The sequence below is a fragment of the Nymphalis io genome, chromosome 24, assembly GCF_905147045.1.
Source record: "Nymphalis io chromosome 24, ilAglIoxx1.1, whole genome shotgun sequence".
NCBI lineage: Eukaryota > Metazoa > Arthropoda > Insecta > Lepidoptera > Nymphalidae > Nymphalis > Nymphalis io.
In genome coordinates, this window is record NC_065911.1 from 374,879 (window position 1) to 392,289 (window position 17,411).

At 35.7% G+C, this 17,411-nt stretch overlaps 2 protein-coding genes across 2 annotated transcripts in view; one reads left to right on the forward strand and one right to left on the reverse strand.

The window, feature by feature from the left end:
* LOC126777976 (GTP-binding protein 2-like) overlaps window positions 1–17,411 on the forward strand; it is a 268,881-nt gene that overhangs the window by 170,473 nt on the left and 80,997 nt on the right. The window contains 1 exon segment of the mRNA XM_050501335.1: window positions 13,178–13,284. Within this exon segment, the coding sequence (XP_050357292.1) occupies window positions 13,196–13,284 (89 nt within the window). The 5' untranslated portion in view covers window positions 13,178–13,195.
* LOC126777984 (GTP-binding protein 2-like) overlaps window positions 1–17,411 on the reverse strand; it is a 309,400-nt gene that overhangs the window by 152,176 nt on the left and 139,813 nt on the right. The window lies entirely within an intron of this gene.

Below are 17,411 nucleotides of genomic sequence, written 5' to 3' on the forward strand. Positions count from 1 at the left end.
CAGCAATAGCATTGTTGTTGGTGAGTAAAACAGTGTTACTACAGGCACGAGGGACGTAACATCTTAGTTCCCAAGGTTGGTGACGCATTGGTGATGTAAGCGATGGTTAATATTTATTGCGGTGTCAATGTCTATGGGCGGTGGTAACCACTTACCATCGGGTTGTTCATCTCATCGCTGACCACGGGTATATTTTTCGCTTTAGGGTATAATGTCTCCGAACAACGTGCTGAGGGCGGGCGAGGCTGCTGTTCAGGTTCGCCCGCTGTCCGGAGTACCTCGTGCGGGGCCGCCGGCTGCTGTTCACGGCGGGGCTGGGGACCGGGTACCGCTCAACGAACCCAACGATAACTTCTAATTACAGTTGAATTGTTGAGCCAATAAAGTATATCGTCAGCTCAGTGTTGGTATCCGAGATCGCTAGCTCCACTGACTTTCACATATTTAATTTATAAGTGTTCGGTGAAAGAAAATCATCCATGCATCGAAGCAGGTTGTGGAATAAGCTCAAACCTTCTCCTGAGAAGGAGAGGTTTTAGCCCAGCTGTGGGACACTTATATACTGTAACTGTTTTGAATAATGTTGGAATAAGTTTTGTTCTTAAGAAGAGATATCTTCGACCAACAGACACTTTTGTACTTTACTAGCAAAACCCGGTAGGTGGCTGTTAATGTGTTACAGCGCCATCTAGCGGCGTTACAACGAAGTGGATATTATAAAATCATCCATGAGACATACATCTAAATTTCAACTATGATGGTGATTCAAACGGTCCGAACTCTATTAATCACAAAAAGATACACAAACAGCTATTTTTATATATTAACGAAATTGTTTTGTTACAGAGCCATCGGCCGGGTCACGCAAACCTTCCCGTACATACCATGAATTCTATAGAACACGGCTCCAATGTAAAATTCGAGATCTCTCTACAATATTCTAGATAAATTAAATACATATATTAATTGTATCTGTAACCAGTTTTCTTGTCGTGTTCACTTCATGATTGCGTGGGGGACGTTTCGCCTTGCGGATTTAATTACAAAAAACGACAAACGATGATGGTATTTTTATGTTACATAAAAACAGTGTTGCCAACCTCTTAGAAGCATCCTCCCCTAGCACCATCTCGAAAGTCCCCCGTTTCCTCCTGACGGATGAATTGAAACAAATACAAAATACATTTATAATATAATGTTAAAAAAAAGCAAATCAAGTACTGCAAGTAGCATTAGTAAACTTGAAATATACTCAATTAAATGAAGCCGAAGAGTTAATGCCCGGAGAGAATTTCTTTAAAAAAATGTTCCTCCTAAAAAATGTCTGACCTGAAAATATCCTATTTGATTTCATCTGACATAGCCCTATTTAGGGGGAAAATCCCCAAGTTGGCAACACTGTATAAAAAAAATGCGGACCATCCATATAAACTTTCATATATTTAACACTAGCGGACAAATTTTTAATAAACCATCATATGTGATCGAGCAAATTTTCACTCATAACTCATTTTTATTCAGTCAGTTAATTAATCAGTGTCAGAGTTTTTATTACGTATATAACATACATGCAAAACGTCTATGCTTATGTATAAATAATATTGCAATATATAAAGGCTTATATATATATATATATATATATATATATATATATATATATATATATATATATATATGACATTGACAATATAAATGATGGTTAATATTTCTTAAAACGCCAATGACGCGGTGGAGAATTACCACCAAAATTACATTAGCCTTCCTATTCGAAATTAAAAAAGAGAAACAGAAATCGCAACAGTAAAAGGTTATAAGTCTTTATACAAAATATGTACATTCAAAAACATTAAATTCTTAGTTATACCATGTTTGCCTATCTACCCTTCCGTGACGCCACGGTGACAGGACTATGATAATCTTATCGTATGTTAAATTGTTACAATAATAACTTATTTAGAAGTTAGTTGACTTAAAATTTCAAATAAACTGAGATTTAAATTAAATATTCTTATTTAAAATCAAAATAGCAGTATGTACGTGTTAATATTGTATTTAATACACCTTTTACAATTAGTTGAAATGTATATTTAGTATATTCCAATCGTAGGAGTTAATATAAACTAACTTTATATTTCCACATCCCGTGATATTCGCTAACAGCTCAGCTTAACTACTTTCCCGAATAAAACGCAATTTTTTCGCAAATCCATAATGAATATCACAGATAATTCAAAATCTCGACCAATGATATCGCGCCAATACAATGTCAGTTGTTAATTTGCCTTTGTCTACTCTTGTGGCTTTAATACACTAGTTATTTTCTATTTAAATGAAATAACATATTTATATGCATACATATATAACGTAACTGTTTTTAAAATGATAATCACGCCCCAAGGAACAAATCTTTAGGTTTGTATTTTTTTTTTTTGTTAATGGTAGCTCTTACAATGCCGATGTTACTTTTGCATTAAGCCGCGCTGATATGTAAGACTCCAATAACAATTGATTATAAATTTAAAACAATAATGTTGTACGGTAAAATAATTTTTGTATTTATTTAAAAAAAAACATGCTTGGCATTTTAAAAACACAAACGTCATGACGCCATTTTGAAGTACAATTTTGGCGCCATTAATATAATAACTACCTCAAGAGGTAAACCAAAATTAGCTTTCATATTGTTAGTATTTAAACTTTGTACATTAAATGATATATCCAGTTCCTGTTTATAAATTGCAATTTTAAGTTAATGATACATATTTATATAACATTACGATATCTAACTATCAATGATCGGATTATTTAATGCCGATTTTACTTTAGAGGATATGACATTCTCCTCAAAAAGGGAGAGGAGGTCTTAGCCCAGCAGTGGGACATTAACAGGCTGTTACTGTACTGTTACTGTACTGTACTGATCTGATTGACTTTTTATGATTTGTATTAATTAATATTTTTATAGCTATCTGTGGCATCGATATTAATTAAACTACAATAATATTAAACATAATTTAATAAAAGCAATTAATGGTTGAATAAGATTTTTTTTAAACAAAGATAATTAGTATCATTTACGTTTTTGGTCTAAGAAAACGTGTCGCGTTAAAAGTTATTTTTTTAAATAAAAAAACATATTCAAACCTTTACTAACCTGATTATTATATTACACATAACAAATTTAAAAAAATGCAGCATAAAATAATGTTAATTATATATAAATTAAAAAATAAACATCCAGGTATTTAGGTACAAGTTGTAATAACTCGGTCATATTTTTTTGAGAACTTCAGGCATTATAAGCACGAACTATTCCCGTCAATCATATTCTGATCAGTTATAAATATAAATGAAATTTCGTCTATTACCTAACTTATGCAATACTAAATTTGAATATGTACCAAAACAAAATTATATATTACTATTTTGGTAAATTTTTACAAAATTCAAGCGATTCATCACTGCTTGAAAATTATATTTTATTCTTATTAGGCGCCATTTTGAATATATAAGGAATGGCCTGTGTTTAAGACTCTGTGGCAACATGAATGGAAAAAAATACCGCTAAGCTAAATAACAATAATTATTAAAAGAATAGCAGACCTAACATCAGAAATAGCATTTGAGTGATAATCATCCTCAAGAATATTAAAAAATGCTCTGTTATGTCATATTCTGTTATTTTGAAAAGACCCCATTTTCAAATTCGTATTGTGTTATTTAAATTTATTAAAATATTAAATATTTTTAAACATAATCATGACGCCATTTTAAATTTAAATTTTGGCGTGATTCATATTATTGTATTGTTGTATACATATCTTTTGTCGAACTATTTAAATTTTGTACGTTAAATCTAAATGATTTTTCTAGTTCCTGTAAGCTGATATAACTTGCTATTTTAAGTTATATATACGTATTTATGTAACACAAACGTAAGACATTTTTAAGTGACACCATTTTGAAATTCAGAAATATTTATGGGAACAAAATTAATTAAATAATTTGCTGTTTCGTTTTTCATCTGTAAAAACAATTGTAAGTAAATATCTTAATTTATAATTTGTATGAACTAAAAATACCTAAAAAGTAATCCTACTAAAAAAATGTATATTTATAAGTGTATTTTTTACATTTACTCTATATATATCATCAAATTTGTATTTTATATATATTCCACTAAGATTCATTTTAACTTTTATCTTCTTCTTAACGACTTTAAAATTTTCTTACATATCTTATTGTTTATACAATAATAGTCTTTATTGCATAAATTTTAAGTGCGTATTTTATTAGATCTCTTTGCGTCAAAGTATCAATTAATCCGAATTAATTTAATTTGATAAAGTAATGGTAAGCGATGAAATGATGGTGTTAAATAATTAATTGTGTATTATCTGTGGCAGTTCGCTTAGAATATTAATTTGAAACGTGTGTTTCTTTAATTTTTTAATTTTGTCAGAGTAAACGGCCAGTTTTAATAAAAGTTAGCTTCGTGTCATCGATTTATGAAAATTTTAGGGTGTTATTAGACTAAATTAATCTTTTTATTTAATTATGCTTTGAATAAAACGTGTGATTGTGACTTAAAAAATAAAACAATGTTTTTTACTGACTTAGAAAAATGTTATATATTAGAAATTTTTAAATCAGTCATTCAATATTAAAAAAAAATTAAAACATTTTTTAGCACATCATTAGACTATAATAAAAATAATTAAAGTATGTTGGATTTTTTATTTAAAATCTTTATAGTTTAAGCTACACTTTGTAAAAAATAAATTGGCAATTATTGTGTCAACCCGCGTTCATAAGAAAGTTTCACGACAATGCGCGCTTGCTGAGTTGGTGATAATTAATCAAGTAGACTTATAAGTACATTCGAATTATTTCACAAAGGTTTAAAGCTACTAGTTGTGGATATATGCAGATTCTACCAAGAAGAACTGAACCGAAGAAAGAAACTCAATAGTAAATCTTGTAGCGTTAATCGAATTCCATCATTAGTGGTTTTCCATGACTCATTTAGTCATTTTTTCTGTTTATTTCCATAATTTATGTTTGTTTATCCTTATCCAGATCCTAGGTCATCTTTTATTTAAATTTTATTATGAATTAACAAACACACTAGGTTCATATAAACAATATTAATAACAAAATACTTTATTCAACATTGAAGCATTACACTTGCTTATTGATAGTCAAACTAGAAACTTCCACCGGTTAAAAGTAACACCCAGCCCTGTGTCGAACCAGTGAAAGAAACTCAGACTATTAGTCTATAAAGTAAATAGTAGTCTTTTTGTAATAAGCAACAAATATATTTTTATCAAGGCAGAATGTTTTGTACACAACTAGCATAGATACTGGTAAAAAAAATCAAATTTAGAAATAAATTCGAATGAAGTCTCTGGATCATTTCTTCTTCTTCTTCTTCGAGTGCCACTCTGACTAGCGAAGGTTGGCAGTCAGCTTTAAATACTCCTTCTTGTTCTTCGCGAGGCGAAAGAGTTCGACAGCACTCGCGATTCCCGTCCATTCACGGATGTTGCACAGCCAAGACTTTTTTCTGCGCCCAACAGCTCTCCTTCCGGCAACTTTTCCCATCATAATCAGTTGCATAAGTTCATATCTTTCATGCCTAAGCACGTGTCCGAGATATGCAACTTTTCTCTTCTTGACAGTCACCAAAAGTTGCCGTTTTTGGTTGACGCGTCGCAGAACTTCCACTTTCGAGACCTTTTGAGTCCAACTAATGGCCAACATACGTCTATAAGCCCACATCTCGAAAGCTTCTATACGTTTTTTGAGATCTTCTTTAATTGTCCACGCCTCGCATCCGTAAAGAAGTATAGGCCAGATGTAACAATGTAGGAGTCGTATGCGCACAGGGATCTTAAGTCTGCGATTGCATAGTACTTTTTTCAACGTGCAGAAGGCACTTCGAGCCATTTCGATGCGAGTCTTTATCTCCTGTTCACAGCTCCAGGTGTCATTAAGCCATGTCCCCAGATATTTGTACTTGCGCACCCTCTCAATTTTTTGGCCTGCTACAATGATAGCAATGTCATCGAAGATATGTTTAGATAACACCATGATCTTCGTTTTTGATAGGTTCATCCTCAGACCAGCGTTTTCACTGCACTCATTAACACGGCTCATAATTAATTGCAGCTCTTCAGGAGATGATGCTATTAGGACCGTATCGTCAGCGTATCTGATGTTGTTAATATACCGGCCATTTATTTTGACTCCACATTCTCGGCCTTCAATTGCTTCTGCTATTATTTGTTCCGAGTATAAATTAAATAGCGTGGGTGATAATATACAGCCCTGTCGGACTCCTCTCTTTATTTCTACCTCATCAGTCTCCTCATTGTCAACTCGTACAGTAGCCTTCTGGTTCCAATACAGATTCTGGATAATACGTACATCTTTGTCATCTAAGCCGATATCATGTAATATTGCAATTAGACGGTCATGCAGTACTCTGTCAAAGGCTTTTTCGTAATCGATGAAACAAAGGAAAACGTCTTGTTGCATGTCTCTGCATTTTTGTACGAGAACCTGCATTGCGAAAAGAGCCTCTCTCGTGCCCACTCCTATTCGAAAACCAAACTGACTATCTGCGAGATGTTCGTCGCATTTAGCTCTTATTCGCTCGTGGATGATATTCAGAAATAGTTTCAATACTTGGCTCATAAGGCTAATCGTTCGAAACTCTTCGCACCTTCTTGCGTTGGTCTTCTTAGGAAGCGTAATAAAAGTTGAGGTTAGCCAGTCTTTGGGTAAGTGGCCAGAGTCGTATACCAAGTTAAAGAATTTAACCAGGAAGTTAATATTTTCGTCTTCAAAAAGTTTGAGTACCTCTATGGGAACATTATCCGGTCCGGTTGATTTTCCCGTTTTAGCTTTTTTAAGAGCGTTTGTGACTTCATTTTTCAGGATAGGATATCCCTCATTTGGATCACAATTTACCGCTATGCTTCGGAAATCGTCGGTATATTGATGAAATGTATTGTTCCCATATATGTTTTTTTCCTGATATATCTAATATGGGAATATTATTTTCATCCGTAAGTTGGTGAGTCGTCTTTTTGTGTCCTACCAAAGATTTTATTTCCTTATGCAGGTTAAATGCATCATGTTTAGCATAAAGGTCCTCCACAAAATCACACTTGCACTGATACCAAGCATCTCTAGCATAACGAACTTCACGCCGAATTTTCTTTTCAATCTCAGTATACTTGCTATTGTCAGAATTCTTGTAGATTCTCCTTTCTTCGATAAGATCATATATTTTTTCTGTCATCCAACTCTGCTTAGGAATCCAATCTCTTTTCAAGTGTGTCTTATTGATGTTTAATATTTTGTTCTTCATTGAACACCACTCTTCCTCCACCGTACGCATTATCCCAGGTTTCTTATCAGCTGCCCACTCGTTTATTTCTTTCGCCACTTTATCTTGGATGTTAAGTTCTTTAAGTTTCCTCACGTCTATTGCGTGGTACTGTGTTCTCTTCTTTAGTTGTTTGAGTCTACATGATATTAACATGGTTCGGTTTGATTTTGGTACTAAGTTAACAGGTGTATTAATGTATTTTGTGTTTATGATTACTCCCACTCCATACTTGTTGGAGCTATCCTCGGAACCAGAGTAATACATGGTGTAATTATTATCTATTTGGTGTTTACCTTTGCCTATCCATCTAATCTCACTTAGTCCCATGATGTTAATCTTCATTCGTTGCATTTCTTTGCAGACATTGTAGACTTTTTCAGGACTCTTCAAGCTTCTGACGTTCCACGTTCCTATCTTCATTTGTTGTTTTTTCCACCTGGAGATTCTTAGCACCCCTGTCCCATCTAAGGGACGCCAGGAACTCGGGGCCATTTCTTTCTTAGACTTTTCCATAAAGCTGACGATAACTAGGGAATAATAGTGCAGTGGTTTCCCCTTGCCTTCTGCACCAGACATTTTAGAGGTTACTTGTACCTCAAGAATTAATGAAATTTGTCATTCATGTTATGTTATTGTATTCAAAAGGAATGTTACTTATCTGTTTCCAAGTCACTTTCTGTGTGTTTTTTTTTTAAATATATATATCGAGCATAGTGAAACACATATAACACTACCTTAAACAATAATGACTGTTTCAAACCGAAACAAGCACCAGTGAATTTTCATGTGATTAGTTTGCGTTTAAAAATATCGTGAGACAGCCTGCATTTATAATTATCAAATTTCACTGAAATTCTGCTAAACAATCCACTGTGTATTATCCAAAAAGGTAGAACAGACCTTAACCAGCCAGCTTACTCGTACTTCCTAAAAATAACATAAAATAATTTTGAATTACATTGCTTGTTCGACTCTGTTACATATAATGACATTTTCGGAACATCCAGAATAAATACAGAAATTGGCAATATACCACTTCAATAAAAAAAAAAAATAACCAATGCCAGAAATGAAAATATGGTGTGTTGCCAAAACAATTTATAAAGCTTTTATTTTACAATAATACTATAATTATGAAATCGATTTTCAATATTTATTTGTTAAAATAAAACTTCAAAATATACAAGCGGTGTCCCGCAGTTTTATTCGCATTCTATCCAATTGAAGTTAAACAAAATGACGCCCTGAATTCGAGCCTTTTATGAGACTAATTTGCTTATAAAAAAAGGAATGTGAATAAAACCTCGGGCGGAACTAATTTGAAGCCTAGCAGTAGTATTTATATTATATGACGAGCCGTTTGGCGTGGTTGGTAGGTACCTGCCTTTCACGCCGAAGGTTGTGGGTTCGATTCCCATCCAGGACAGACATTTGTGTGCATGAACATGTCTGTTTGTCCTGAGTCTGGGTGTAATTATCTATATAAGTATGTATTTACAAAAGAAAAGTAGTATATGTAGTATATCAGTTGTCTGGTTTCCATGGCACAAGCTCTGCTTAATTTGGGATCAGATGGCAGTGTGTGAATAAAGTCCCAGGATATTATTATTATTATTATACATAGAGCTATACAATAAATATTAGTTGGCGGTTCTGTGGTCGCGTTATCGTTGTATGTCTGTTGTATGAGCAAATAAATATTCGCTTTCAAATTGAGTTCCAATTTTAAATTAAGGCTTAGTTTGTTTTAATTTTTGTTATTTTCAACGTTAGGTAGTAATTATTAATATAAAACAATATACTTATATTTAATTTCGTGTCGTTTCGTCTCGGTAGAATCCACACGTGAGTCCGATGAAATTATGCCACTTCACTGTATCAGATTATATAGACTTTAGATAAAACAGTTCAGTGCCTTCTTCTCCTCTGTTAAAGGATTCTTTTTTTTGAGCTTTAGGGTTATTCATAAAAAAAAAAAATTAAAGAGTAGAAAAAATTACGGTCGAAATATGCAAATTCATATATGTCTACAGAACTTGTACCTATGTAAGTATGTTTATAGATGTAGTAAGGGCTAGCTAATGTCGATAATATTAGTATATATGTTATTTTAAAGTTGCCGTCATGATTTTTCTTTAATACAATGATTATAAGAAAAAACTATGACAGGTTTTTTTTTTTTTGACGTCAAAGAAAATGACGCCCTGAATTCGAGCATTTTACAAGATACAAAAAAAGACAAGTATCTACTGCTGCTTTAAGCTTTAAGGTCTTATATCCCTCTATGAAGGTTAGGAGCTGTCTCAGGTTACTGCATTACCCTCGTGGTTAGAAGCGCGTTATTATATAGATTACTAACTCCGTAATATTTTAAGGGCTTAAATAAAATGTTTTTACGGAAGGACAGACAAAAAAAAATTACTTATTTTTGAGTCAGAAATCTTCGCAGTTTTACACAGAACACCTCACCAAAACTCATACACAATCGAATGATTAGTTCAAGAACGTTTACATAACGACAAACATACTTACAAACATTCCTTTTCATTTATTAATATGCTTAATGTTATTATGTATATTAGTAGTTTTATTCAAAACATAGAGCCGAGATGGCCCAGTGGTAACAACGCGTGAATCTTAACCGATGAACGTGGGTTCAAACCCGGGCAAGCACCTCTGAATTTTCATGTGCTTATTTTCTGTTATAATTCATCTCGTGCTTTTCGGTAAAGGAAAACATCGTGAGGAAACCTGCATGTATCTAATTTCATCGAAGTTCTGCCACATGTGTATTCCACCAACCGGCATTGGAGCAGCGTGGTGGAATAAGCTCCAAACCTTCTCCTCAAAAAGGGAGAGGAGGCTAAAGGCCTCCTAAAACGCCAATGACGCGGTGGAGAATTACCACCAAAATTACATTAGCCTTCCTATTCTTACCACTGGGCCATCTCGACCTTATAATCACTATATAAATCGTTTGTATAATATAATTTTAAATATAAAAGTAATTGGGTGGTGTTAAATATTCACTCACTCTATTCATCTCACAACTAACAGAACGCAACGCACCTATGATAAGTTCGTCGCCCTCGAAGAGTCGCCCTCGCGCGAGCAGTCCTCCCACGACGGGCCCCGTCGTGTCCCCTACGTGGAAAATTTCGTCTATTTGAAACTCGCACGCATGTAAAGTGACATAAATTATAACATTTATAATTTAATAAAAAGGATACTAGTCAACTGCGCAACATATGGTTCACTCACGTCCTCGGGGCGCTGCAGGTCGCGGTGCGGCGCCAGCGCCAGCAGGCACGCGTGCAGCGCGTTGAGGCCGGCGCCGCGCACGCAGCTCACCGGGAACACGGCCACCCTGCCGGCCGACACTACTGTGATTTGCGTTCAACTAATACTTAATTATATATATATATATATATATATATATATATATATATATATATATATATATCTGATCCGAAACTAAGCAGAGCTTGTACTATGGCAACCTGACAACTGATATACTATTGTATAGACAATTACACACACAGACTCAGGAAAAACAGACATGTTAATGCACACAATTGTCTGTCCTGAGTGGGAACCGAACCCACAACCTTTGGCGTGAAAGGCAAGTATCTAGCAAGGGTGGTTGGCGTAGCTATAGACAATACTATTACCATTACCAATAGTATGGAACTCGTTTTAAGGTCATACATAAGAGTTCACCCAGAAACACTTCCGGTTTAAATAAAGGCTTGTGAAGCTAAGCTTGTGAGTGGGTGATACCTACCCAGTTAGCTACCTAAGTTATATATAATGTTATATATGTAATATTATTTATTATTCATTTGCGTCACCAGGTGCTGGAAGCGTCGCTCGCACGGCGAGACCAGCTGCAGTTTGTACTCGACGTTCCCGAAACGAGGCTCCGGGGTAGACTCCCGTAGCACTCGTCGCCGGAATCGTCGGCGTCGGATGTTCTGAGGGCCAAATCGAATATATTTAACATTGATCTTATTTCGATTAATGCCATCCGCGTTCGGTGAGACCGACTCACTGTTTATGATCTTCTGGTACATTAACACTGTAATCCTAACTGAAACTAATTGACTCTTTTAATCTAATCGTTCGGTGAGACCGACTCACTGTTTATGATCTCCTGGTACATTAACACTGTAATCCTATCTGAAACTAATTGACTCTTTTAATCTAATCGTTCGGTGAGACCGTCTCACTGTTTATGATCTCCTGGTACATTAACACTGTCATCCTAACTGAAACTAATTGACTCTTTTAATCTAATCGTTCGGTGAGACCGACTCACTGTTTATGATCTCCTGGTACATTAACACTGTAATCCTAACTGAAACTAATTGACTCTTTTAATCTAATCGTTCGGTGAGACCGACTCACTGTTTATGATCTCCTGGTACATTAACACTCTAATCCTCACTGAAACTAATTGACTATTTTAACCTAATCGTTCGGTGAGACCGACTCACTGTTTATGATCTCCTGGTACATTAACACTGTAATCCTAACTGAAACTAATTGACTCTTTTAATCTAATCGTTCGGTGAAACCGTCTCACTGTTTTTGTTCTCCTGGTACATTAACATCGTAATCCTAATTCTAAATCTTTGAAACTAATAATAATAATATCCTGGGACATTTTTCACACACGGCCATCTGATCCCAAATTAAGCTTGTACAAAACTCGTGCTATGGAAACCAGACAACTGATATGCTACATGTACTACTTTTCTTTTGTAAATACATACTTATACAGAAAATTACACCCAGACTAAGGACAAACAGACATGTTCAATTAATAATTTTACTAATTTTTCAGACAAAAGTGGACTCGTTCTTCAGCCTCTTCGATCCGTCAGATGGCAATACGAACAGACAGAATAATAAGAAAAAACATAAAAACGATCAAGAGAACGGCAGGAAGAACCCAGATGCACCCAAGGGTATGTACAAACCTTTGTATATATGTAATAAGTTTATTTATTGAAATAAAAACTAAAGTCGTTGCTCTGTTAAGCGAAATTTATTCTTTTTTATATCATATCACAAATTACTTCTGCAAATAAAGTATGAGTACAAATTATAATTATTTACTAACCCGTAAAAAGAAACAACATTAAAAGCTATTGCTTCAAATATTTTTTTACAATCTGAATTGTTTCTTTTTTTAAAAAAACGTCGTTAACTTTTTATTATATTAAGCCAGTGTGAATTTCTCTAATTATAGAATGACACATGACATAATGCAAAGTGTTGCCACAACAGATAATACTTGGACGTATTAAGTCGAAGTTAATGCACGCGCAATTTAAATTTAATGAAGAGCCCAAAGAGCTTCATTTATATATATATAACATACTGGCATATAAACTACTGCGACATGAAAATTTGCATACGGGTTCCTTTTACGCAATAGGTTAGCACTTAGGAAGGATTTTTGAAAATTTAACCCTGCAGAAGGAACTCGGGCAGGAAGAACAGAAGGAAGAAGAACAAAGTATCGCCGGCGAAGGACATCCTAACAACAGCATGGCAGAGTTCATCACAAGAAGTACCGGAACCGTTGAATAATCAATCGTCGATACCAAAGGTCTGTGACGAGAAAATCGGAAGAACGTCAAAGATTTGAAATCGGAAGACGATTTTAAGAAGACGAAGAGGAAACCGACCAATAATGATGAGGATGCAACGAGAAGTGGGACAAAGTTTGCCGATAGAGTGTCTAATGTCATCGATAAGTTGGAGAAGGTCAGGATAAAGGACGATATGTATTTAGCTGGTGATTTCAATTCCGAGGACTTGGAGAGTGACTTCTTCTACAGCTCTGATGATATGGAAGACTTCTGCGATGATACGTAAGTGATATTTTTTGTTAATTAAAAAAAAACCATTATAATTTATGTGTTGTAAAGTAGTAAAGTAAAGTAACAGCCTGTGATTGTCCCACTGCTGGGCTAAGATCTCCTCTCCCTTTTTGAAGAGAAGGTATGGAGCTTGTTCCACCACGCTGCTCCAATGCGGGTTGGTGGAATACACATGTGGCAAAATTTCAGTGAAATTAGACACATGCAGGTTTCCTCACGATGTTTTCCTTCACCGTTAAGCACGAGATGAATTATAATGACATATTAAGCACATGAAAATTCAGTGGTGCTTGCCCGGGCTTGAACCCACGATCATCGTTCAAGATTCACGCGTTCTTACCACTAGACCATCTCATCTCTTATGTGTTGTAATTTTGGGTAATTATACGTTTTTTCTTAGGGCTTTTCTTGCTTTCCACGGTATGGAAGAGCAAGAAACAATAACATATCTATTCGCTTCACCCGGAATTTCAATCAAGGCTTTATATTTAAGCTCATTAACTAACATCTAGACTAAAAGAGTCAATTAGTTTCAGAGATGTAGAATTAGGATTACAGTGTTAATGTACCAGGAAATCATAAACAGTGAGTCGGTCTCACCGAACGATTAGATTAAAAGACTCAATTAGTTTCAGTTAGGATTACGTTGTTAATGTACCAGGAGAACATAAACAGTGAGTCGGTCTCACCGAACGATTAGATTAAAAGAGTCAATTAGTTTCAGTTAGGATTACAGTGTTAATTTACCAGGAGATCATAAACAGTGAGTCGGTCTCACCGAACGATTAGATTAAAAGAGTCAATTAGTTTCAGATAGGATTACAGTGTTAATGTACCAGGAGATTATAACCAGTGAGTCGGTCTCACCGAACGATTAGATTAAAAGAGTTAATTTTGACGAGACGTTTGGCGCGGTTGGTAGATACTTGCCTTTTCACGCCGAAGGTTGTGGGTTCGATTCCCACCCAGGACAGACATTTGTATGCATGAACATGTCTGTTTGTCCTGAGCTGGGTGTAATTTTCTGTATAAGTATGTATTTACAAAAGAAAAGTAGTATATGTAGTATATCAGTTGTCAGGTTTCCATAGCACGAGTTTTGTACAAGCTTAATTTGGGATTAGATGGCCGTGTGTGAAAAATGTCCCAGGATATTATTATTATTAGTTTCAAAGATTTAGAATTAGGATTACGTTGTTAATGTACCAGGAGAACATAAACAGTGAGTCGGTCTCACCGAACGATTAGATTAAAAGAGTCAATTAGTTTCAGTTAGGATTACAGTGTTAATGTACCAGGAGATCATAAACAGTGAGTCGGTCTCACCGAACGATTAGGTTAAAATAGTCAATTAGTTTCAGTGAGGATTAGAGTGTTAATGTACCAGGAGATCATAAACAGTGAGTCGGTCTCACCGAACGATTAGATTTAAAGAGTTAATTTTGACAAGACGTTTGGCGCGGTTGGTAGATACTTGCCTTTTCACGCCGAAGGTTGTGGGTTCGATTCCCACCCAGGACAGACATTTGTGTGCATGAACATGTCTGTTTGTCCTTAGTCTGGGTGTAATTTTCTGTATAAGTATGTATTTACAAAAGAAAAGTAGTACATGTAGCATATCAGTTGTCTGGTTTCCATAGCACGAGTTTTGTACAAGCTTAATTTGGGATCAGATGGCCGTGTGTGAAAAATGTCCCAGGATATTATTATTATTAGTTTCAAAGATTTAGAATTAGGATTACGATGTTAATGTACCAGGAGAACAAAAACAGTGAGACGGTTTCACCGAACGATTAGATTAAAAGAGTCAATTAGTTTCAGTTAGGATTACAGTGTTAATGTACCAGGAGATCATAAACAGTGAGTCGGTCTCACCGAACGATTAGGTTAAAATAGTCAATTAGTTTCAGTGAGGATTAGAGTGTTAATGTACCAGGAGATCATAAACAGTGAGTCGGTCTCACCGAACGATTAGATTAAAAGAGTCAATTAGTTTCAGTTAGGATTACAGTGTTAATGTACCAGGAGATCATAAACAGTGAGTCGGTCTCACCGAACGATTAGATTAAAAGAGTCAATTAGTTTCAGTTAGGATGACAGTGTTAATGTACCAGGAGATCATAAACAGTGAGACGGTCTCACCGAACGATTAGATTAAAAGAGTCAATTAGTTTCAGATAGGATTACAGTGTTAATGTACCAGGAGATCATAAACAGTGAGTCGGTCTCACCGAACGATTAGATTAAAAGAGTCAATTAGTTTCAGTTAGGATTACAGTGTTAATGTACCAGAAGATCATAAACAGTGAGTCGGTCTCACCGAACGCGGATGGCATTAATCGAAATAAGATCAATGTTAAATATATTCGATTTGGCCCTCAGAACATCCGACGCCGACGATTCCGGCGACGAGTGCTACGGGAGTCTACCCCGGAGCCTCGTTTCGGGAACGTCGAGTACAAACTGCAGCTGGTCTCGCCGTGCGAGCGACGCTTCCAGCACCTGGTGACGCAAATGAATAATAAATAATATTACATATATAACATTATATATAACTTAGGTAGCTAACTGGGTAGGTATCACCCACTCACAAGCTTAGCTTCACAAGCCTTTATTTAAACCGGAAGTGTTTCTGGGTGAACTCTTATGTATGACCTTAAAACGAGTTCCATACTATTGGTAATGGTAATAGTATTGTCTATAGCTACGCCAACCACCCTTGCTAGATACTTGCCTTTCACGCCAAAGGTTGTGGGTTCGGTTCCCACTCAGGACAGACAATTGTGTGCATTAACATGTCTGTTTTTCCTGAGTCTGTGTGTGTAATTGTCTATACAATAGTATATCAGTTGTCAGGTTGCCATAGTACAAGCTCTGCTTAGTTTCGGATCAGATATATATATATATATATATATATATATATATATAATTAAGTATTAGTTGAACGCAAATCACAGTAGTGTCGGCCGGCAGGGTGGCCGTGTTCCCGGTGAGCTGCGTGCGCGGCGCCGGCCTCAACGCGCTGCACGCGTGCCTGCTGGCGCTGGCGCCGCACCGCGACCTGCAGCGCCCCGAGGACGTGAGTGAACCATATGTTGCGCAGTTGACTAGTATCCTTTTTATTAAATTATAAATGTTATAATTTATGTCACTTTACATGCGTGCGAGTTTCAAATAGACGAAATTTTCCACGTAGGGGACACGACGGGGCCCGTCGTGGGAGGACTGCTCGCGCGAGGGCGACTCTTCGAGGGCGACGAACTTATCATAGGTGCGTTGCGTTCTGTTAGTTGTGAGATGAATAGAGTGAGTGAATATTTAACACCACCCAATTACTTTTATATTTAAAATTATATTATACAAACGATTTATATAGTGATTATAAGGTCGAGATGGCCTAGTGGTAAGAATAGGAAGGCTAATGTAATTTTGGTGGTAATTCTCCACCGCGTCATTGGCGTTTTAGGAGGCCTTTAGCCTCCTCTCCCTTTTTGAGGAGAAGGTTTGGAGCTTATTCCACCACGCTGCTCCAATGCCGGTTGGTGGAATACACATGTGGCAGAACTTCGATGAAATTAGATACATGCAGGTTTCCTCACGATGTTTTCCTTTACCGAAAAGCACGAGATGAATTATAACAGAAAATAAGCACATGAAAATTCAGAGGTGCTTGCCCGGGTTTGAACCCACGTTCATCGGTTAAGATTCACGCGTTGTTACCACTGGGCCATCTCGGCTCTATGTTTTGAATAAAACTACTAATATACATAATAACATTAAGCATATTAATAAATGAAAAGGAATGTTTGTAAGTATGTTTGTCGTTATGTAAACGTTCTTGAACTAATCATTCGATTGTGTATGAGTTTTGGTGAGGTGTTCTGTGTAAAACTGCGAAGATTTCTGACTCAAAAATAAGTAATTTTTTTTTGTCTGTCCTTCCGTAAAAACATTTTATTTAAGCCCTTAAAATATTACGGAGTTAGTAATCTATATAATAACGCGCTTCTAACCACGAGGGTAATGCAGTAACCTGAGACAGCTCCTAACCTTCATAGAGGGATATAAGACCTTAAAGCTTAAAGCAGCAGTAGATACTTGTCTTTTTTTGTATCTTG